Source organism: Dendropsophus ebraccatus, chromosome 8 (genome assembly GCF_027789765.1).
Source record: "Dendropsophus ebraccatus isolate aDenEbr1 chromosome 8, aDenEbr1.pat, whole genome shotgun sequence".
In the NCBI taxonomy this organism is placed as follows: domain Eukaryota; kingdom Metazoa; phylum Chordata; class Amphibia; order Anura; family Hylidae; genus Dendropsophus; species Dendropsophus ebraccatus.
Window position 1 is genome coordinate 64,885,884 of NC_091461.1, and position 16,097 is coordinate 64,901,980.

At 43.9% G+C, this 16,097-nt stretch overlaps 1 protein-coding gene across 2 annotated transcripts; it reads right to left on the reverse strand.

Annotated features, from left to right (window-relative positions):
* Positions 1–11,505: 11,505 nt before the first annotated feature.
* Positions 11,506–15,077, reverse strand: LOC138798625 (uncharacterized). 2 transcript variants are annotated; one of them, XM_069979161.1, is made up of 7 exons: positions 14,772–15,077; positions 14,607–14,681; positions 14,413–14,496; positions 12,985–13,005; positions 12,646–12,720; positions 12,270–12,474; positions 11,506–11,807 (listed from the first exon to the last, which is right to left on the reverse strand). In XM_069979161.1, exons 1-7 carry the CDS (start codon positions 14,992–14,994, stop codon positions 11,744–11,746), a joined length of 747 nt encoding a protein of 248 aa, XP_069835262.1. In that variant the 5' UTR covers positions 14,995–15,077; the 3' UTR covers positions 11,506–11,743. The 2 variants fall into 2 exon arrangements, with proteins under 2 accessions (XP_069835262.1, XP_069835263.1); XM_069979162.1 differs by lacking the exon at positions 12,985–13,005.
* Between the last annotated feature and the right edge of the window lie 1,020 nt (positions 15,078–16,097).

Genomic DNA, 16,097 nt, shown 5'->3' on the forward strand with positions numbered 1-16,097 from the left:
GGGCAATGTGCGGTGGTTATGGGCAACGTGCGGTGGTTAGGGGTAATCTGGGAGTAAACTGCAATTATTACTATAATAAAAAGTGTGTGTGTTTATTTTTTTGTATGTTTTTCACTTTTTGTACTTTATACATTAATTATCACTGTATTACTATGGTTACTGTGATATTTTCTATCACAGTAATCATAGTTCAGTGACAGAGACCAAATTGGTCTCTGTCACTTTAAATTTTCAGAGCTAACTGCTTCTGGAGCGCATGCGCACTTCAGAATCAGCCTGGACGTCGAGGAGGACGGAGCTCCGTGGATCAGGTAACGTATGTGGGGAAGGGGGGTGACTGGGGACGGGGGTGACTGGGGGGTGGGGGGGCGACTTTGGGGGGGGCACGGTGACACTTTTTATCCCCTGTCACCAATGATTTATGGTGACAGGGGATAAAAAGTGCCGGCAGCACTGGGAACAGGCGATCGGCGGTATATAGTATATACCGCCGATCGCCTGCTCCGGGACCACACGGGGGGGTCCCCGATCACTGCCCCATGCTCTCCGCTACCTCCGGTGGCGGAGAGCATGGGGCTTTGATCATTATTTTATATCCATCCCTGCGAACAAACATCGCAGGGATGGGGGCGGCCATCTTGGATCTGATGGCCGCCCGGGTACGGGGATCTGGGGTCTGATCGGGGGGCTGATCTGGGGTCTGAGGGGACATTTTTCATCTCCCCCACCGTGGATTCACGGTGGGGGGAGATGAAAGCTATCGGCGGCGCCGGTAATGCCCGGTACCGGCGGATCGCCGCTAAAGAGGTAGTAGCGGCGATCCGCCGGTATCGGAGGACGAGGGGAGGTGGGCCGGGGGACACACTGTTAGTGGCGGTGGGGGGAGGCAGCGTTCTGCAGCCTCCCCCCGCCGCCCGATCGGCGGGGGACACTGAATCTCCCCATAGACGCTGCGGTCGCATTGACCGCGGCGTTTATGGGGTTAACTGCCCGGGGGGGAGCACGGCTCCCCTCCGGGCAGTGGCAGCAGGAGGATGCTGTGTGACACAGCCTCCTCCTGCTGCCCGATCTCACCCAGGGACAGAGGGGGGAGGCAGGGAAAGCATGACGTCCAGGGACGTCATGATGCATTCTGCCACTGCTTTTCATGACGTCCCTGGACGTCATATTGGGGGAAGGGGTTAATATATTAAATTAATAAAACACATTTTCTTTGTAATAAAGTTCCTTTCGTTGTTCAATAATTTAATTCTAATGAATCCATCATTGTGCAATTAAATATACTGTTAAAATAAATATATATAAATAAATGTATATTTATATATATATTTATTTTTGACAGTATATTTAATTGCACAATGATTGATTCGTTAGAATTAAATTATTGAACGAAACTGATTTTATTACAACAAACATGTGTTTTATTAATTAAATATTAATTAGTACAGGAAGCTCCATTAAGCCGTTAATTCATATTCCCGGTAAATAGAGCATTCTGTACTAATCAACACTTTACTTTAATTAAAACATCAAATGTTTCTTCTAATTATGTTTTCACAATAGCATTATTAGAAGAAACATTTTGAATTATATGTGCACTCAGCTGATTGGCTGATCGGCTGAGCGCACATATAATTAGCGGGTCCGCAGTACAGTGACTTCATTGTGCTGCGGACCAGCGAAGAGGACACATCGGGGTGAGTATAAAGCTCTCCCCACCCCCTACCCAGCACTGCACCCATCCCAGTAAGGAAGGGGGGTCACTTAACCCCTTCCTTGCTGGGATGGGTGCAGTCTGACATCAGTCTGGCCCCCATGGGGTTAAGGGGGATGCAATACATCCTCCCTTAACCCCTTGGGGCCAGACTGTAAGCAGCGATCTGTAAAGATGCTGCATACTGTACGGTGCACAACACCGCTCACAATGATGGGTGTTGTGCTCCTGTTTGTGTGTTTTTTGTGTGTTTCAGATATCGGTATCCTGTGGATTACGTCGGATTCCGTGGACTACGTCGATGACCAGCGGTTGTTTGGTGTTTTTTTTTTATAAAATGGTCAATGAGGGGTGTGGGGGTGTTTTTATTTGAATAAAAAATTTTTTTCCACTTGTGTCTTGTCTTTATTTCTTTACTTTATAGACTTAGTAGTGGAAGCCGTCTAATAGACAGAATCCATTACTAAGTCGGGGCCTAGTGTTAGCCGGTATAAAATGGCTAACACTAACCCCCCATTATTACCCCAGTACCCAATGCCACCAGGGGTACTGGGAAAAGCCGGGTGCCAGTTATCCCGGAGCGTCAAAATTGGCGCTCCTGGACTGGGGCGGCAGCAGGCTGGTAAGATTTAGGCTGGGGAGGGCCTAAACCAATGGCTCTTCCCACCCTGGTGTTACCAGGCTGCTGTCGCTTGGTTTTTAACCCGGCTGGTTATAAAAAATAGGGGGGACCCTATGCGTTTTTTTAAATTATTTATTTAAAAAAAAAAAACGCATAGGGTACCCCCTATTTTTATAACCGGACGGGTTAAAAACCAAGGGACAGCAGCCTGGTAACATCAGGGTGGGAAGAGCCATTGGTTTAGGCCCTCCCCAGCCTAAATACTACCAGCCTGCTGCCGCCCCAGTCCAGGAGCGCCAATTTTGGGGGGGTTAGTGTTAGCCATTTTATACCGGCTAACACTAGGCCCTGAGTTAGTAATGGATTCCGTCTATTAGACGGCTTTCACTACTAAGTCTATAAAGTAAAAAAATAAAGACAAGACACAAGTGGAACATTTTTTTTTATTCAAATAAAAACACCCCCACACCCCTCATTGACCATTTTATTAAAAAAAACACCAAACAACCGCTGGTCATCGACGTAGTCCACGGAATCCGACGTAATCCACAGGATACCGATATCTGAAAAACAAAAGGAGAAACACACAAAAAACACACAAACAGGAGCACAACACCCATCATTGTGAGCGGTGTTGTGCACCTTACAGTATGCAGCATCTTTACAGATCGCTGCTTACAGTCTGGCCCCCAAGGGGTTAAGGGAGGATGTATTGCATCCCCCTTAACCCCTTGGGGGCCAGACTGATGTCAGACTGCACCCATCCCAGCAAGGAAGGGGTTAAGTGACCCCCCTTCCTTGCTGGGAGGGGTGCAGTGCTGGGGAGGGGGTGGGGAGATCTGTATACTCACCCCGATGTTTCCTCTTCGCTGGTCCGCAGCACAATGAAGTCACTGTGCTACGGACCGGCTCTTTATATGTGCGCTCAGCCGATCAGCCAATCAGCTGAGCCCACATATAATTCAAAATGTTTCTTCTAATAATGCTATTGTGATAACATAATTAGAAGAAACATTTGATGTTTTAATTAAAGTAAAGTGTTGATTAGTACAGAATGCTCTATTTACCGGGAATATGAATTAACGGCTTAATGGTGCTTCCTGTACTAATTAATATTTAATAAATAAAACACATTTTTGTTGTAATAAAATCAGTTTCGTTGTTCAATAACCTAATTTAAACGAATCCATCATTGTCCAATTAAAAATACTGTCAAAAAATAAATATATTTAAATATACATTTATTTATATATATATTTATTTTAACAGTATATTTAATTGCAAAATGATGGATTCGTTTAAATTTAATTATTGAACAACGAAAGGGACTTTATTACAATGAAAATGTGTTTTATTAATTAAATATATTAACCATGAGAGGCATCGGCATTACTGCAGAGGATCGCAAACCCCGGTAATAGCGATTCATGTAAACTGTTTCCCTGCTTTCAAAGATGCATTCCAGAGGTGTTTGCATCACTTTCTAAAGATTTTATTTGTTTTTTTTAGTTGAACCAGATTTCCAAGTAAATGACCGTATGTCTATTTTTTCCCACGGCCGTAGTTTCAGCCGCACATTTCCAGCCGCGTAAAAAATACAGCCGCACACATACATAGTGTGAACATAGCCTAAGGATGCACACTAGGGTTATGACTTTTTAACCTTATAATTATCCTGATGTTGCAATTTGCAATCATGTTCACACATCTGAAAACAGTCTAGCTCGTTGCAGAAGCTACAAAACTGACCTTCCTTTGAGCAGATTGTGTTTCTAGAGCATCACATTTGTGGGGTCAATTAAACGCTCAAAATGGCCAGAAAAAAAGAGAACTTTCATCTGAAACTCGACAGTGTATTCTTGTTCTTAGAAATGAAGGCTATTCCATGCGAGAAATTGCTAAGAAATTGAAGATTTCCTACAACGGTGTGTACTACTCCCTTCAGAGGACAGCGCAAACCGGCTTTAACCAGAGTAGAAAAAGAAGTGGGAGGTTGCGTTGCACAACTAAGCAAGAAGATAAGCACATTACAGTCTCTAGTCTGAGAAACAGACGCCTCACAGGTCCCCAACTGGCATCTTCATTAAATAGTACCCGCAAAACACCAGTGTCAACATCTACAGTGAAGAGGTGGCTGCGGGATTTTGGGCTTCAGGGCAGAGTGGCAAAGAAAAAGCCATATCTGAGACTGGCCAATAAAAGAAAAAGATTAAGATGGGCAAAAGAACACAGACATTGGACAGAGGAAGACTGGAAAAAAGTGTTGTGGATGGATGAATCCAAATTTGAGCTGTTTGGATCACAAAGAAGAACGTTTGTGAGACGCAGAACAAATGAAAAAATGCTGGAAGAATGCCTGACGCCATCTGTTAAGCATGGTGGAGGTAATCTGATGGTCTGGGGTTGCTTTGGTGCTGGTAAGGTGGGAGATTTGTACAGGGTAAAAGGGATTCTGAATAAGGAAGGCTATCACTCAATTTTGCAACGCCATGCCATACCCAGTGGACAGCGCTTGATTGGAGCCAATTTCATCCTACAACAGGACAATGACCCTAAACACACCTCCAAATTGTACAAGAACTATTTACAGCAGAAGCAGGCAGCTGGTATTCCATCAGTAATGGAGTGGCCAGCGCAGTCACAAGATCTGAACCCCATTGAGCTGTTGTGGGAGCAGCTTGACCGTATGGTACGCCAGAAGTGCCCATCCAACCAATCCAACTTGTGGGAGCTGCTTCTAGAAGCGTGGGGTGCAATTTCTCCAGCTTACCTCAACAGATTAATAGCTAGAATGCCAAAGGTGTGCAATGCTGTAATTGCTGCAAAAGGTGGATTCTTTGACGAAAGCAAAGTTCAATGAAAAACAATGTTATTTCAAATACAAATCATTATTTCTAACCTTGTCAATATCTTGACTTTATTTTCTATTCATTTCACAACGTATGGTGGTGAAGAAGTGTGACTTTTCATAGAAAACACAAAATTGTTTGGGTGACCCCAAACTTTTGAACGGTAGCGTATGTTAGTTTTCTTGTGTTTTTTTTTTTTTTTATTCTTATTGAAAAACCTCCCACACCCATTGTAATTTCACTTTTGCCCTATAGCAAAATGAAAAATCACAGTAATTCATGATGTAAAGCATAAAAGACCTATAAATATGAAATATATACTGTCCTTGTGAACAAGGAAAGCATCAACACTTGGCTGAAGAAGGAATAGATGTACCCACACAATCAAAATATGAAATCTGACGTCGAGTGGATGGAGAGAAAATGAAGAATAGGCTGGAAGATGTTATTGCCTGCTGTTGTGTCACAAATAATCATTTTTCACTACTCCATACATTGTATTCATCCAGCGTAGATTGCATTGGGATAATTATGTCCTCAGTTAATCCGCTGATTCACGGATCCTGGTATAGTGAAGGGCTTTGGGGTCACATACCCGCAGCGGCCCCTTTAACCCCCCTCATCCCACAGCCTGCTGCACAGCAGTACTGTTTGGCTGATGGGGAGCAAGGGGAACCAGGAGCCTCACACAGCCGCGGCGCCGAGCAGGTAATATACAGTATACTGCGGGCCAGGGCTGCAGGCGGGATACGGTGGGTTAAAGGGGTATGTGACCCCATAGACCTTCAAGCGACTCTGTACCCAAAATCTGACCCCCCAAACCAATTGTACTTTCGGATAGCTGCTTTTAATCCAAGATCTGTCCTGGGGTCTGTTCGGCAGGTGATGCAGTTATTGTCCTAAAAAAATACTTTTAAACTTGAAGCCCGTGCCAAACGGGATTGTCTGTGCCCTAACTTTGCACCATCCCTCCGTCCCTCCTCCCCACCCTCTTCATCATTAGGAATGCCACTGAAACATTTTCTCCATGCTGAACATTGTACAGGTCCTTAAAGATCCAACCCATGTGCTGGGCTGACACAGGTGGGGAATAGCAGGCAATCTGCTTGGAGCATTCCTAATGATGAAGAGGGTAGGGAGGAGGGACAGAGAGGTTGTGCAAAGTCAGGGCACAGATACTCCCGTAGGGCACAGGGCTTCAAGTTTAAAAGTATTTTTTAGGACAATAACTGCATCATCTGCTGAACAGACCGCAGGACAGATCTTGGAATAAAAGCAGCTATCCGAAGGTACAAGCGGTTTGGGGGGGGGGGGGGGGGGGGTCAGATTGTGGGTACAGAGTCACTTTCACTATACCAGGATCCGCAGTGGATTTTCAAACTTGCAGTGTGAAATCCGCTGCGGATCCCGTACGTGTGAAGCTACCCTTAGAGTTCTTTTACAGTTCTTCAGACACACCACCTGATATTCTCTTATGTCAATTCTCCTACCATTAAATGCGAGCAAAATTCCTCTTCACCAATAACTTCTTTCAGCCTGTTCTTCACTTTCTCAGCATCCATGACCCCTTGATGCCAGATTCCTGATTGTGGGAACATCAATTCCTTCTTCAGCCAAGTGCTGAAGAACAGTTAATGCTTTCCTAGTTTTTCTTTTAATGCTTTATATCATCGAGTACAATGATTTTTCGTTTCACTAAAGTGAAATTACAGTGGGTGCAGGAGGGTTTTCAATGAAAATAACAGAACACCAGAAAACTAACATATAGGCAAAAGTTCACAGGAACACCAGAAAACTAACATATAGGCAAAAGTTCATGAAATGTAACATCAGGATTATTACGTTTTTCAAAAATGTTAAAAAAATCATAATCCTAATGCATACTCAATGCTCTTTTTGTAGGGATTTCCCATTCCCCTATATTAATGGTTAAAAAATTAAACACTACACACAGTGCAAACAACTGAACCTTACATCTAACCTGAGGGAGGCAGATATTTATCTCAATGTAGGGTAAAGACCTCCTTTAGTAAATTCTGTAATTCAGGTCCACAATTCCATGAAGGACCATATGAAAATCCCTAACATCCCCATCTATCTCTAGATTCAAAGAAATTTGACTTCCCTATAACTGCCTTCCAGGTTTCTCAGATTTACCTGATATCAGTATATCTCCAAATGGTGAATCCCCATTACACAAATCCATACTGATCAGGGAGCAGCAAAAAAGGCCTTACCTGTTCTGCTCCTCAGCATACACTCCCACACCAAGCATGTCCTTTAAAGGGGAACTCCAGGTAGAGGTTAAAAAAATGAAACTTCTGCAGAAGCATAACACATTACTTACCTGTCTATTCCAGTTTTTAAACTACCAAAAATCCATTTGTTTTGGGAGGGGGGGGGGGGGGGGTGTTGTTGTGTCTCTGTTTTGTGTTTCTGTTCTTCCTGGTTTGGCATTTCCCAGAATGCAAAGCTTTCCCTCATGTGATCATCACAGCCCCCACCTATTACAATCAGTAAAATTAGTGCAGCAGCTGCTTCTGGCCGGTTAGAGATGGTGAATCAGTCAGGGGGTTGGGTTATCCAGCCAAGCCTCCTGTGACATAATGCCTGCATCATCAGCAAACACACACAATGTGAGACAGAAGCATGTAAGATTTGTCTCCTGGGGGGGATAGCAAGTTTTTCTTATCCGGAGTTCCCCTTTTAGAGGGGAACTCCACATAAGAAAAATGTGTTTTCTATTAAAAGGACATTAAAAGTTATATAGATGTGTCTATACAATGTATTACCATATCTATACGGTTCTGCCACACTGGTAGCTGATAGAAATCCAGAAGAAAAATGGCCTCTGTGCCAATTCACATTGTCTCCTGCTCCCACTGCTCTCCCCCCTTAGGAGAACAAAATTCTATTACTCTGTTTCACATTGTGTGTGTTTGCTGATGATGTAGACAGGGTGCAAGGTGTGATGTCCCAGGAGACTTGGCTGGATCCCCCAATCCCCTGAGTGATTCACCATCTCTGACCGGCCAGAAGCATGTGCTGCAAGGACTGTGGACTGTGATGAACAGCTGAGGTAAAGTATTGCATCCTGGAACCAGTATTGCATTCTGGGAACTGCTCAACCAGGAAGAACAGAAACACAATACAGAACACCCCCCCCCCAACAAATAGATTTTTGGTAGTTTCAAAACTGGGATAGATAGGTAAGTAATGCGTTATGCTTCTGCAGAAGTTTCATTTTTTTTAACCTCTACCTGGAGTTCCCCTTTCAAAGTATACCTTTCAAAACAAGAGGGGGCTGTTGCCAGTTGCAATCATCACACTTGGGTGAAACCATACCTCCAGCAATGTCCAATAGCCACACAATGTAGCCACAGCATCGGGGATCAAGACAGGCAGAATGATTAAAAAGTGTGTAAAACACATTGAAAAATGTGGTGCAAGTCATGTAAACCAGTTTTTTGGTGCAAACTGCACCAGATTTTTGGCACAGACAGTTTTATCTTCCCCATTGTTCTTACATTTTTTGTATAGAATGTACAATGGCATTTGTAAGGGTTATATCATGTGTATGTTATACTGATGTTTCAACATACTCTCTGGGGCTTGGTAAGGTCCCTGTACACTTTCACGATCAGTTATCTCTCCCGCCCACCGCCTGTCCTCCCCATACGCAGAAACATTCAGTATGGCTGAGTGTTCCTGTGTTCTTATCTCTCCTGAAACAAAGGGGTTGGCCATAATTTTCCATCCTGCTCATCCCCTATCACCAACAACATCATCTGTCAGTGGCTGTTCGAGAGAGCCCCATACACCTTAGATTGATGGCCGAATACACTGAGTGGCAGGTTCAGCCATCTAAAGTTTAAGATGTGTGGGGAAAATAATTTTTGCATTAACACGTTGCAAACCCATAGCTTTCTGTCTTTTCAATGTCAATTTATTATGGATTCTGCACAGTTCTGCTGTTATCTAGATGCATTCACCCCACCAAACACATCGAATCATCAAGTCTCAGTCCACTCCGACACCGCTCCCTGCTCCTGACCCCCGCCCTCCATGTCCGGATCACATGTCCTCCGTATCTTCAATGGGCTGGGTTAGCGATTGTAACCCTGCCCACTGAAGTGAAGAGGACACTGAGACAGTGACAGCTGCTGCTGATCACTGTCTCCCTCCGGACACTGTGTGCCCCCCGCCCATGAGCGTACCTGTGGCCCCCCACACTGTGCCCCCTGAATGTGCCCCCCGACCCACCTGGTGCACCAACCCCCCCTCCGCCCCTGTGCTCACCCATGGCATCCACCAAACCCCCCTTCGCTCACTCGCGGCATGTCACCTATTCAACTCTGCTATGCCACTGCTTCAACTCCGCGGCATGTCATTTCCTCAACTCTGCTATGTCGCTACCTGGAGTGGCATAGCAGAGTTGAGGTAGTGACAGAGTTGAGTTAGTGACATAGCAATGTCCCTGCCTCAACTCTGCTATGCCGCTGCCTTAACTCTGCTATGTCACTACCTCTCCTCAACTCTGCTATATCTTGTGGATATCAGCTCTGCTACATCATGGACCAATCAGGCATAGGCATTCCATGATAGGAGATGTAGTTTTCTGGCCTGCGCCATGTTGGATATAGATCGACTTTTTAAAAAACTTGTAACTATGGAACGGCAGCAGCTAGAAACACGGGAGATGGCTCAAAATACTCAGGGGAACTTGGTAAGTAAGACCAGCTAGGTCTGGGAGAATACCCCTTTGAATCATGGTTCCTGAGTTCATGGTTGGGTGCAGTGACTAATTTCTTGTAAGCTGATTACATATCTGAAAGGGCAGAATCATTTTGTGTTTCTTCCAGGAAGTGACCCCTGAAGTTATTAGGCAAGAATGGGCAAGAGCGAGTGTGTTTGGGGGACTTCTGCAATTGGTATGTGACACGCAGTGCTGTGGCTGCCTCTCTGAGCACTGGAAAGGAAGGAAAAAGAAAGCTGGAAAGAATTAAAGGATTATTTCTATCTTTACATTCATGTTATATCTACAGGGTATCCCATAAAAGATACCAATATCAAAGGGCCCCATTGAGCCTTGTTGAGGCCACTGAAGGTAATAGGAAGCCAAAAACAGAAAATGCCTTTTTTTTTTGTAGTTTACACAACTCTGTGAGTTACAGTACACTGTATCTATAACCCTCAAGTAATGGAAACAGTGTAGCTAGCCTGAACCTTTATGGGAATTATAAAAACTACACAGAACAGCCCCTTTAGCTGTTTTCAGCTTTCCATTAACCTCTGGAGGCTGCCTTGCCCCAGACAACCCACTGTCATAGTCCTGTTTATCCTATTCCTCATGCTTAATTTTTTTCGTTCTATGCCCCAAACAATTCAATTCTAATGAAATGATTGCCACCAGAAAAGCAGACCATGTTGTATGGCTGGATGCAAAACAGAGATATTATACTCCGGTTTCCATAATAATAATAATAATAGAAAAAAACCCAGCAGGATGAGAGGGGGGGGGGGGGAGGAACGATGACACAGGGGGACGAGGACACGGGAAGAAGAGGGAGCCAGAGCCGGTTCGGACGGGGGGATGGCGGGGGGAGAACGAGGGAACCAAAGCCGGATCAGCCGGGGGGGGGGGGGGGGGGAGGTTCGGGCGAGCGTGAGCATGGGGAGAGAGGGCAGGGGGAGGGAGGGGGAGAGCACAGGGAGGACAATTTGGGGGACAGTAGAGAGCACCCAGAGGACGGACCGGGGAAACAACAGAAGTGAGGTCTGGGGGAGGATGATGGCAGAGGCGGCGGGAGGAGGCAATGTGCTGCAGCCTCCTCCTGCCGCGTGATCTGTGGGAGACACAGAAACTTTCAATAGACGCTGCGGTCGCAACAACCGCGACGTTTATGGGGTTTACTGTCCAGGGGGGAGCACGACTCCCCTCCGGACAGTGGCAGCAGGAGGAGACTGTGTGTCACAGCTTCTTCCTGCTGCCCGATCTCTGCTAGGGACAGTGGGGGGAGGCAGGGAAACCATGACGTCCAGGGACGTCATGATGCAGAATGGCACTGCTTTTCATGACGTCCCTGGACGTCATATTGGGGGAAGGGGTTAAACATTTCTGTGAACTTGGTGTTTTTTTCCCTTTTTCTTTACACTGTCCACACTGCAGAAACAATATTGTTGTATTTTAATAGACCAGTCAATTCTGAGTGCTATGCTAGATAAATATTTAAGAGATACCAAGGACGCCAATTTTAAAGTGTACAGATAGGAATATGACAGACGAAAACAAGAGGATGACATTGGGACAAGTTTGGGTTATTTAATTTTTTTTTTTTTTTCGGGAAAACAGGTATGGGAAATATTTTGGTGGGTTGGGTAAAGGGAAAGAAGTATTTTTTTAAGGTTGTAGGATAAAAGGTAAGGAAGTTTTTTTTAAGGTTGTAGGGTAAAAGGAAAGAACGTTTTTCAGGTTGTAGGGTAAAGGGAAAGTTTTTTTTCAAGGTTTTCTTTTTCTTGCGTTTTGTTGTTGATGTTCTGTCTTTATTGTCTGTGCCTTTACACCATGTCTTCTCCTTGAGGCAGTGCTGGTTTCTTATTTTTCCACCACCACATGATGAAACTGAAAGGGATAAAAATGACTACCAGTTATTTGCTGTCTAAACATGAGATGAAATATTAATCCTCCATCAAACTGACATCAAGACTGGTGATTCTGATTGACCCATAACAGATCTATGTCTGCCAGATCAAGAGAAAAAATCCTATATTCTAACAGATCTTATGGCCTGTAATGGCATTGGTCAGGTGTCTACATTTTTTGCCTACCCTTTATAGGCAATGAAATACTAACAGAACTGAAGATAATTATAGAGAACCAATGGGCCTAATTTCACACATTTTTTGTTTTAGAAACAGAGAGGAAAACTCCATTGTGAACAGACATTATATAGAATCAGCTCCAAAAATGGCATAATACAGCAAATCTATCAGAATTTTCTGGTAAGAAATCCGGATAGATGTCAATGAAGTGTGAAGGGGGCCTCACATGTTATTTTATTCTGACAGTGTAAGTGTTACTTACCATATTACAGCAGAGATCATAATCATGGTGATGGCTACAGCTCCACATACTGCCAGAAAAACCTTATTATTATGATGGTAATGATGGGTGACTTCTGGTGCTGGCAGCTTCGACACAGTCACAGGGAGCTCGAGGTCATCCAGAAGTGTAGGGAGTGGGTCATTTTCTGTCACTCCACTCAACTCTCCTGATCCTTCTTCTTTAACTAAAAAAAAAAAAGTTTGAGTAGTAGAAACCATGAAGAAATGTAAAACAATATTTCAAGTCATCAACGAATTTCACAACAATTAAAGGCATTGACAAATATACGGGTAACATAGGTAGAAAAACAAGTCATCAAGTGGTTGAATGTTAGTATCAACTACTGTGTACTTACTTGGATAGCCCTCGGCACATGTGACCTTCTCCTCCTCACAGGTATCACAGCGAGTGTAGGTCTGCACAATTAAGCCTGGGGAAAAGCAATTGTTTTAAATATTTACAATGGTAAGGGGGCCTGAATGCTGCGGGTGGCGGGGGATCGTGGAATCAGGGGGAGAGAGGACAGGACTGGGATGCTGGGGTTGGTAGGGGATGATGTTGGGGGGAGAGGACAGGATGTAGATGCCGGGGCAGCGGGGGATGAGGTTGGGGGGGGGGGGGGAACCATCAATGTGTCTGTAGAAGAAATGGAAACCTGGACTACATTGTATTTAGCACATGACATGGCACTCACCTTCCTTGTTTCGGCAACTCCCTAAAAGGTGAAATATAGAAATTCAAATTGTTAGTGGAAAAAAAAACTGCATAGCGACACACTGAGGCTATGTTTCCACTTTGGGAACATATTGGGCAAGTGCAGCTGGGCTGTGATATACAGTATACGGCCACTAATAATGATCATGAGTTTTATTATAAGTTGGCTATATAACAATATGGCCGCCTTTGCCCGATATGTTTCCGAAGTGGTAACAACCTAAATATGATATGATATACTTGTATATTACCCTAAATCTATATTTCATACAGTATTTGGCTATTTGAGATGTAAAATGGCCTTTGACAGATGTGTTACATTCCACTATAAAGCCCAGATACTAGCCATATTTTCCCAAATGTGTCTTACTTTCTGCAATTTCTGTGGCAAAGTATAGTATAGGGTTTGGGGACAGAATCCATGCCAATAAACCTTCCTTTTTTTTTTCTTTTAGCTTGAAACATTTACATTTTTTGAACCTTCAAATACTCTATGGGCCACATGTATCATCCTGCGAACGGATGATTTTCGGCGGAAAGTGCCGATTTGCGTATTATTTTATACGCAAATGGCCGATTTGCAAATAAAATATTCGTAAATCGGCACTTTCTGCCGAATACGCCAGGGGGGCGGAAAGGGGTGTGTAGTGGGCGGAACGGAGGGCGCGCGATTTACCATCCGTTCTGCCCAAATATACGCCGAAAACCTACTCCAGTCCTCAGCTGGTGTAGGTTTTCGGCGGTGCGCACCGGCGCGCACGGGATTTATGTAGAGGCAGTCCGCCTCTACATAAATCTCCGTAGCGCCGGAGCTGCGGGGGCATTTTTAAGTCCGGCGTAAAAAACGCCGGACTTAATAAATGCCCCCCTATGGGTTCATGCAGTATTTTGGGTCATACCAGTTTTGGGGTTCTATATGTGCTTTATATGTTTGCAAAACACCAACACACAGTAGATGCTATTTGCCCATATATGTCTTTTAGTAAAATAAAAACAATGGATGCAAGTTTTTGCCCCCCCCCCCCTTTTTTTATGTAAAAGCAAAGTCAATGCTGCTGTGCAATACATCTGGTAGCAGAAAACCATATAGCAAGAAGCTGAATTTCAGCTCCTCATAATCTCAGTGTTCCCCATGGTTCTTCATAGCATTGCAGGTACATGTAATGCATTATCTTATCATTAGCATGGATCTTAACTGCCCAACAGAACCCCTGGCCTTGTTGCCATAGCAACCATATACTGTCCAGCTGCCAACATTGTAAATAAGTGGCTAAGTGGCTCTGCTACAACAGGTTTTCATCAAGAAAAGCCAGAATAAGTATCGGTATTAGATATAACAAGCAGGTGAATGCTGTGTATCTAATAACAATGCTGATTCTCTATAGACATGAAGAAATAGTTCTCTTACTTCTCTCCGCCTCCTCAACAATTTCCTTAATCCGTTCATGAAGTATTTGGAATTGAAACTGGATCTTGTGAAGCAGCTGGACGCCTGGAATACATGAAGACAGATAATATTGGCCGATATAAATCTCTTCTCCATTTTATTTCTGCTTATTTACATCACATTCTGTTAATCTACATTAAAAATTCTGCATTTACCTTTAAATCCAGTTTCCCTGATGATCTTCACCGTCTGCTTGTATTCAGACACAATGTCCGCTATGGCAAATTTATCTGAAAAACAATTATAAGAGTTAGTTCTTTATTAATTAGTTTTTTGAATTTTCATACGGATATTATAATAAAAGTAAGAAGATCATGTACCCATTATCTGGACTTCCTCTTCCAGGTATTCCATCAGCTGGGTTTGGGCAGCGTTGGCCAGCTGCTTAATGGTGGCATTACCCTTCAGGGTTTCCTGCAGCTGTTGGTTCTGGATAAGTATGGTGAATTCATCCATGGCCTCCTTCCCACGCTTGTCGCATGGGATGCAACATAGACAATGGGCTACTAGCATAGATGTTATTGCCAAGTACCTCATCGTCATTGTATAATAAATCAAACAAAATCAGATAAACAGCTTCCAGTAGCCACTGGTCGCCAAAGAGTCAGAACTATACCCTACAAAGAGAGGACTAGAACTGACACATTCTGCAGCCTTGCACACTGTCTTATGGTATATCTCATCATGACATCATCATAATGTGATGTCATAATATGCAAATGAGGCATTGAAAAGATCAGAAGAAAACTTCTTCACAGCAGGACATTATGGTTAAAAATAAGAGTTGGGAATATTTTATATTTTGATAATAAAATTTTTAAAGCTCTATGCAATTTCTGCTATTGTTTGAGATGGAGAAACAACAGATGTAACCGTATATAATAATATGTATGATATATGGTTTTAAACTGACATTCTGCATTTGGCCACAAGATGTCACTGTTTTGCAGTACACAGTCTGTGTTGTCAAAGGGGTATTCCCACCCCCAATTATTTTTGCATTATTACACTGCCCACTCATAGCTTTCCATCTTTCCAATATCAATAAATTATGGATTCTGCACAGTTTTGCTGTTATCTAGATGCATTTACCCCACTAAACGCATAAAATCATTAAATCTCAGGCCAAGCAGACACCACTTCTGTTCCTGGCCCCCATCCTTCATGTGGGGATCACCTGTCCTCCGTCTCTTCAATGGGCTGGGTTAGCGCCACTGAAGTGAAGGAGGACACTGACGGGAATGACTGCTATTAGAGAGGGAGACAGTGATCAGTGCAGCTGTCACTGTCTCCCTCTCTAAGAGCAGCCAGCCCCTCACCTGCACTGCAATAGTCATTTGAGGGCAGTACAGGAGCAGCAGTAGTGAACATGGAAGCCGCTCCTCTTAAAGCTATATCGACGTGACACAGGGGATGGGCTTTTATAAAGCAAGAAAAAAAAAAAAATTCGGAGCGGACTTCCAAAAATCCGAATCCGACCGGACTTATCCCATACCGGCTGAACCGGTTCGCTCATCTCTAGTCTCTATCAGCAGATAGGGCAGCATCTCCAAGCTCAGCAGTTTGCCTTTGTGCACATTTAGGGCTTGTGCATGCGGGTGAGTGGCAGTGTATTTGCGCTTCCGTTCAAAGGTCTGCTGCAAGGA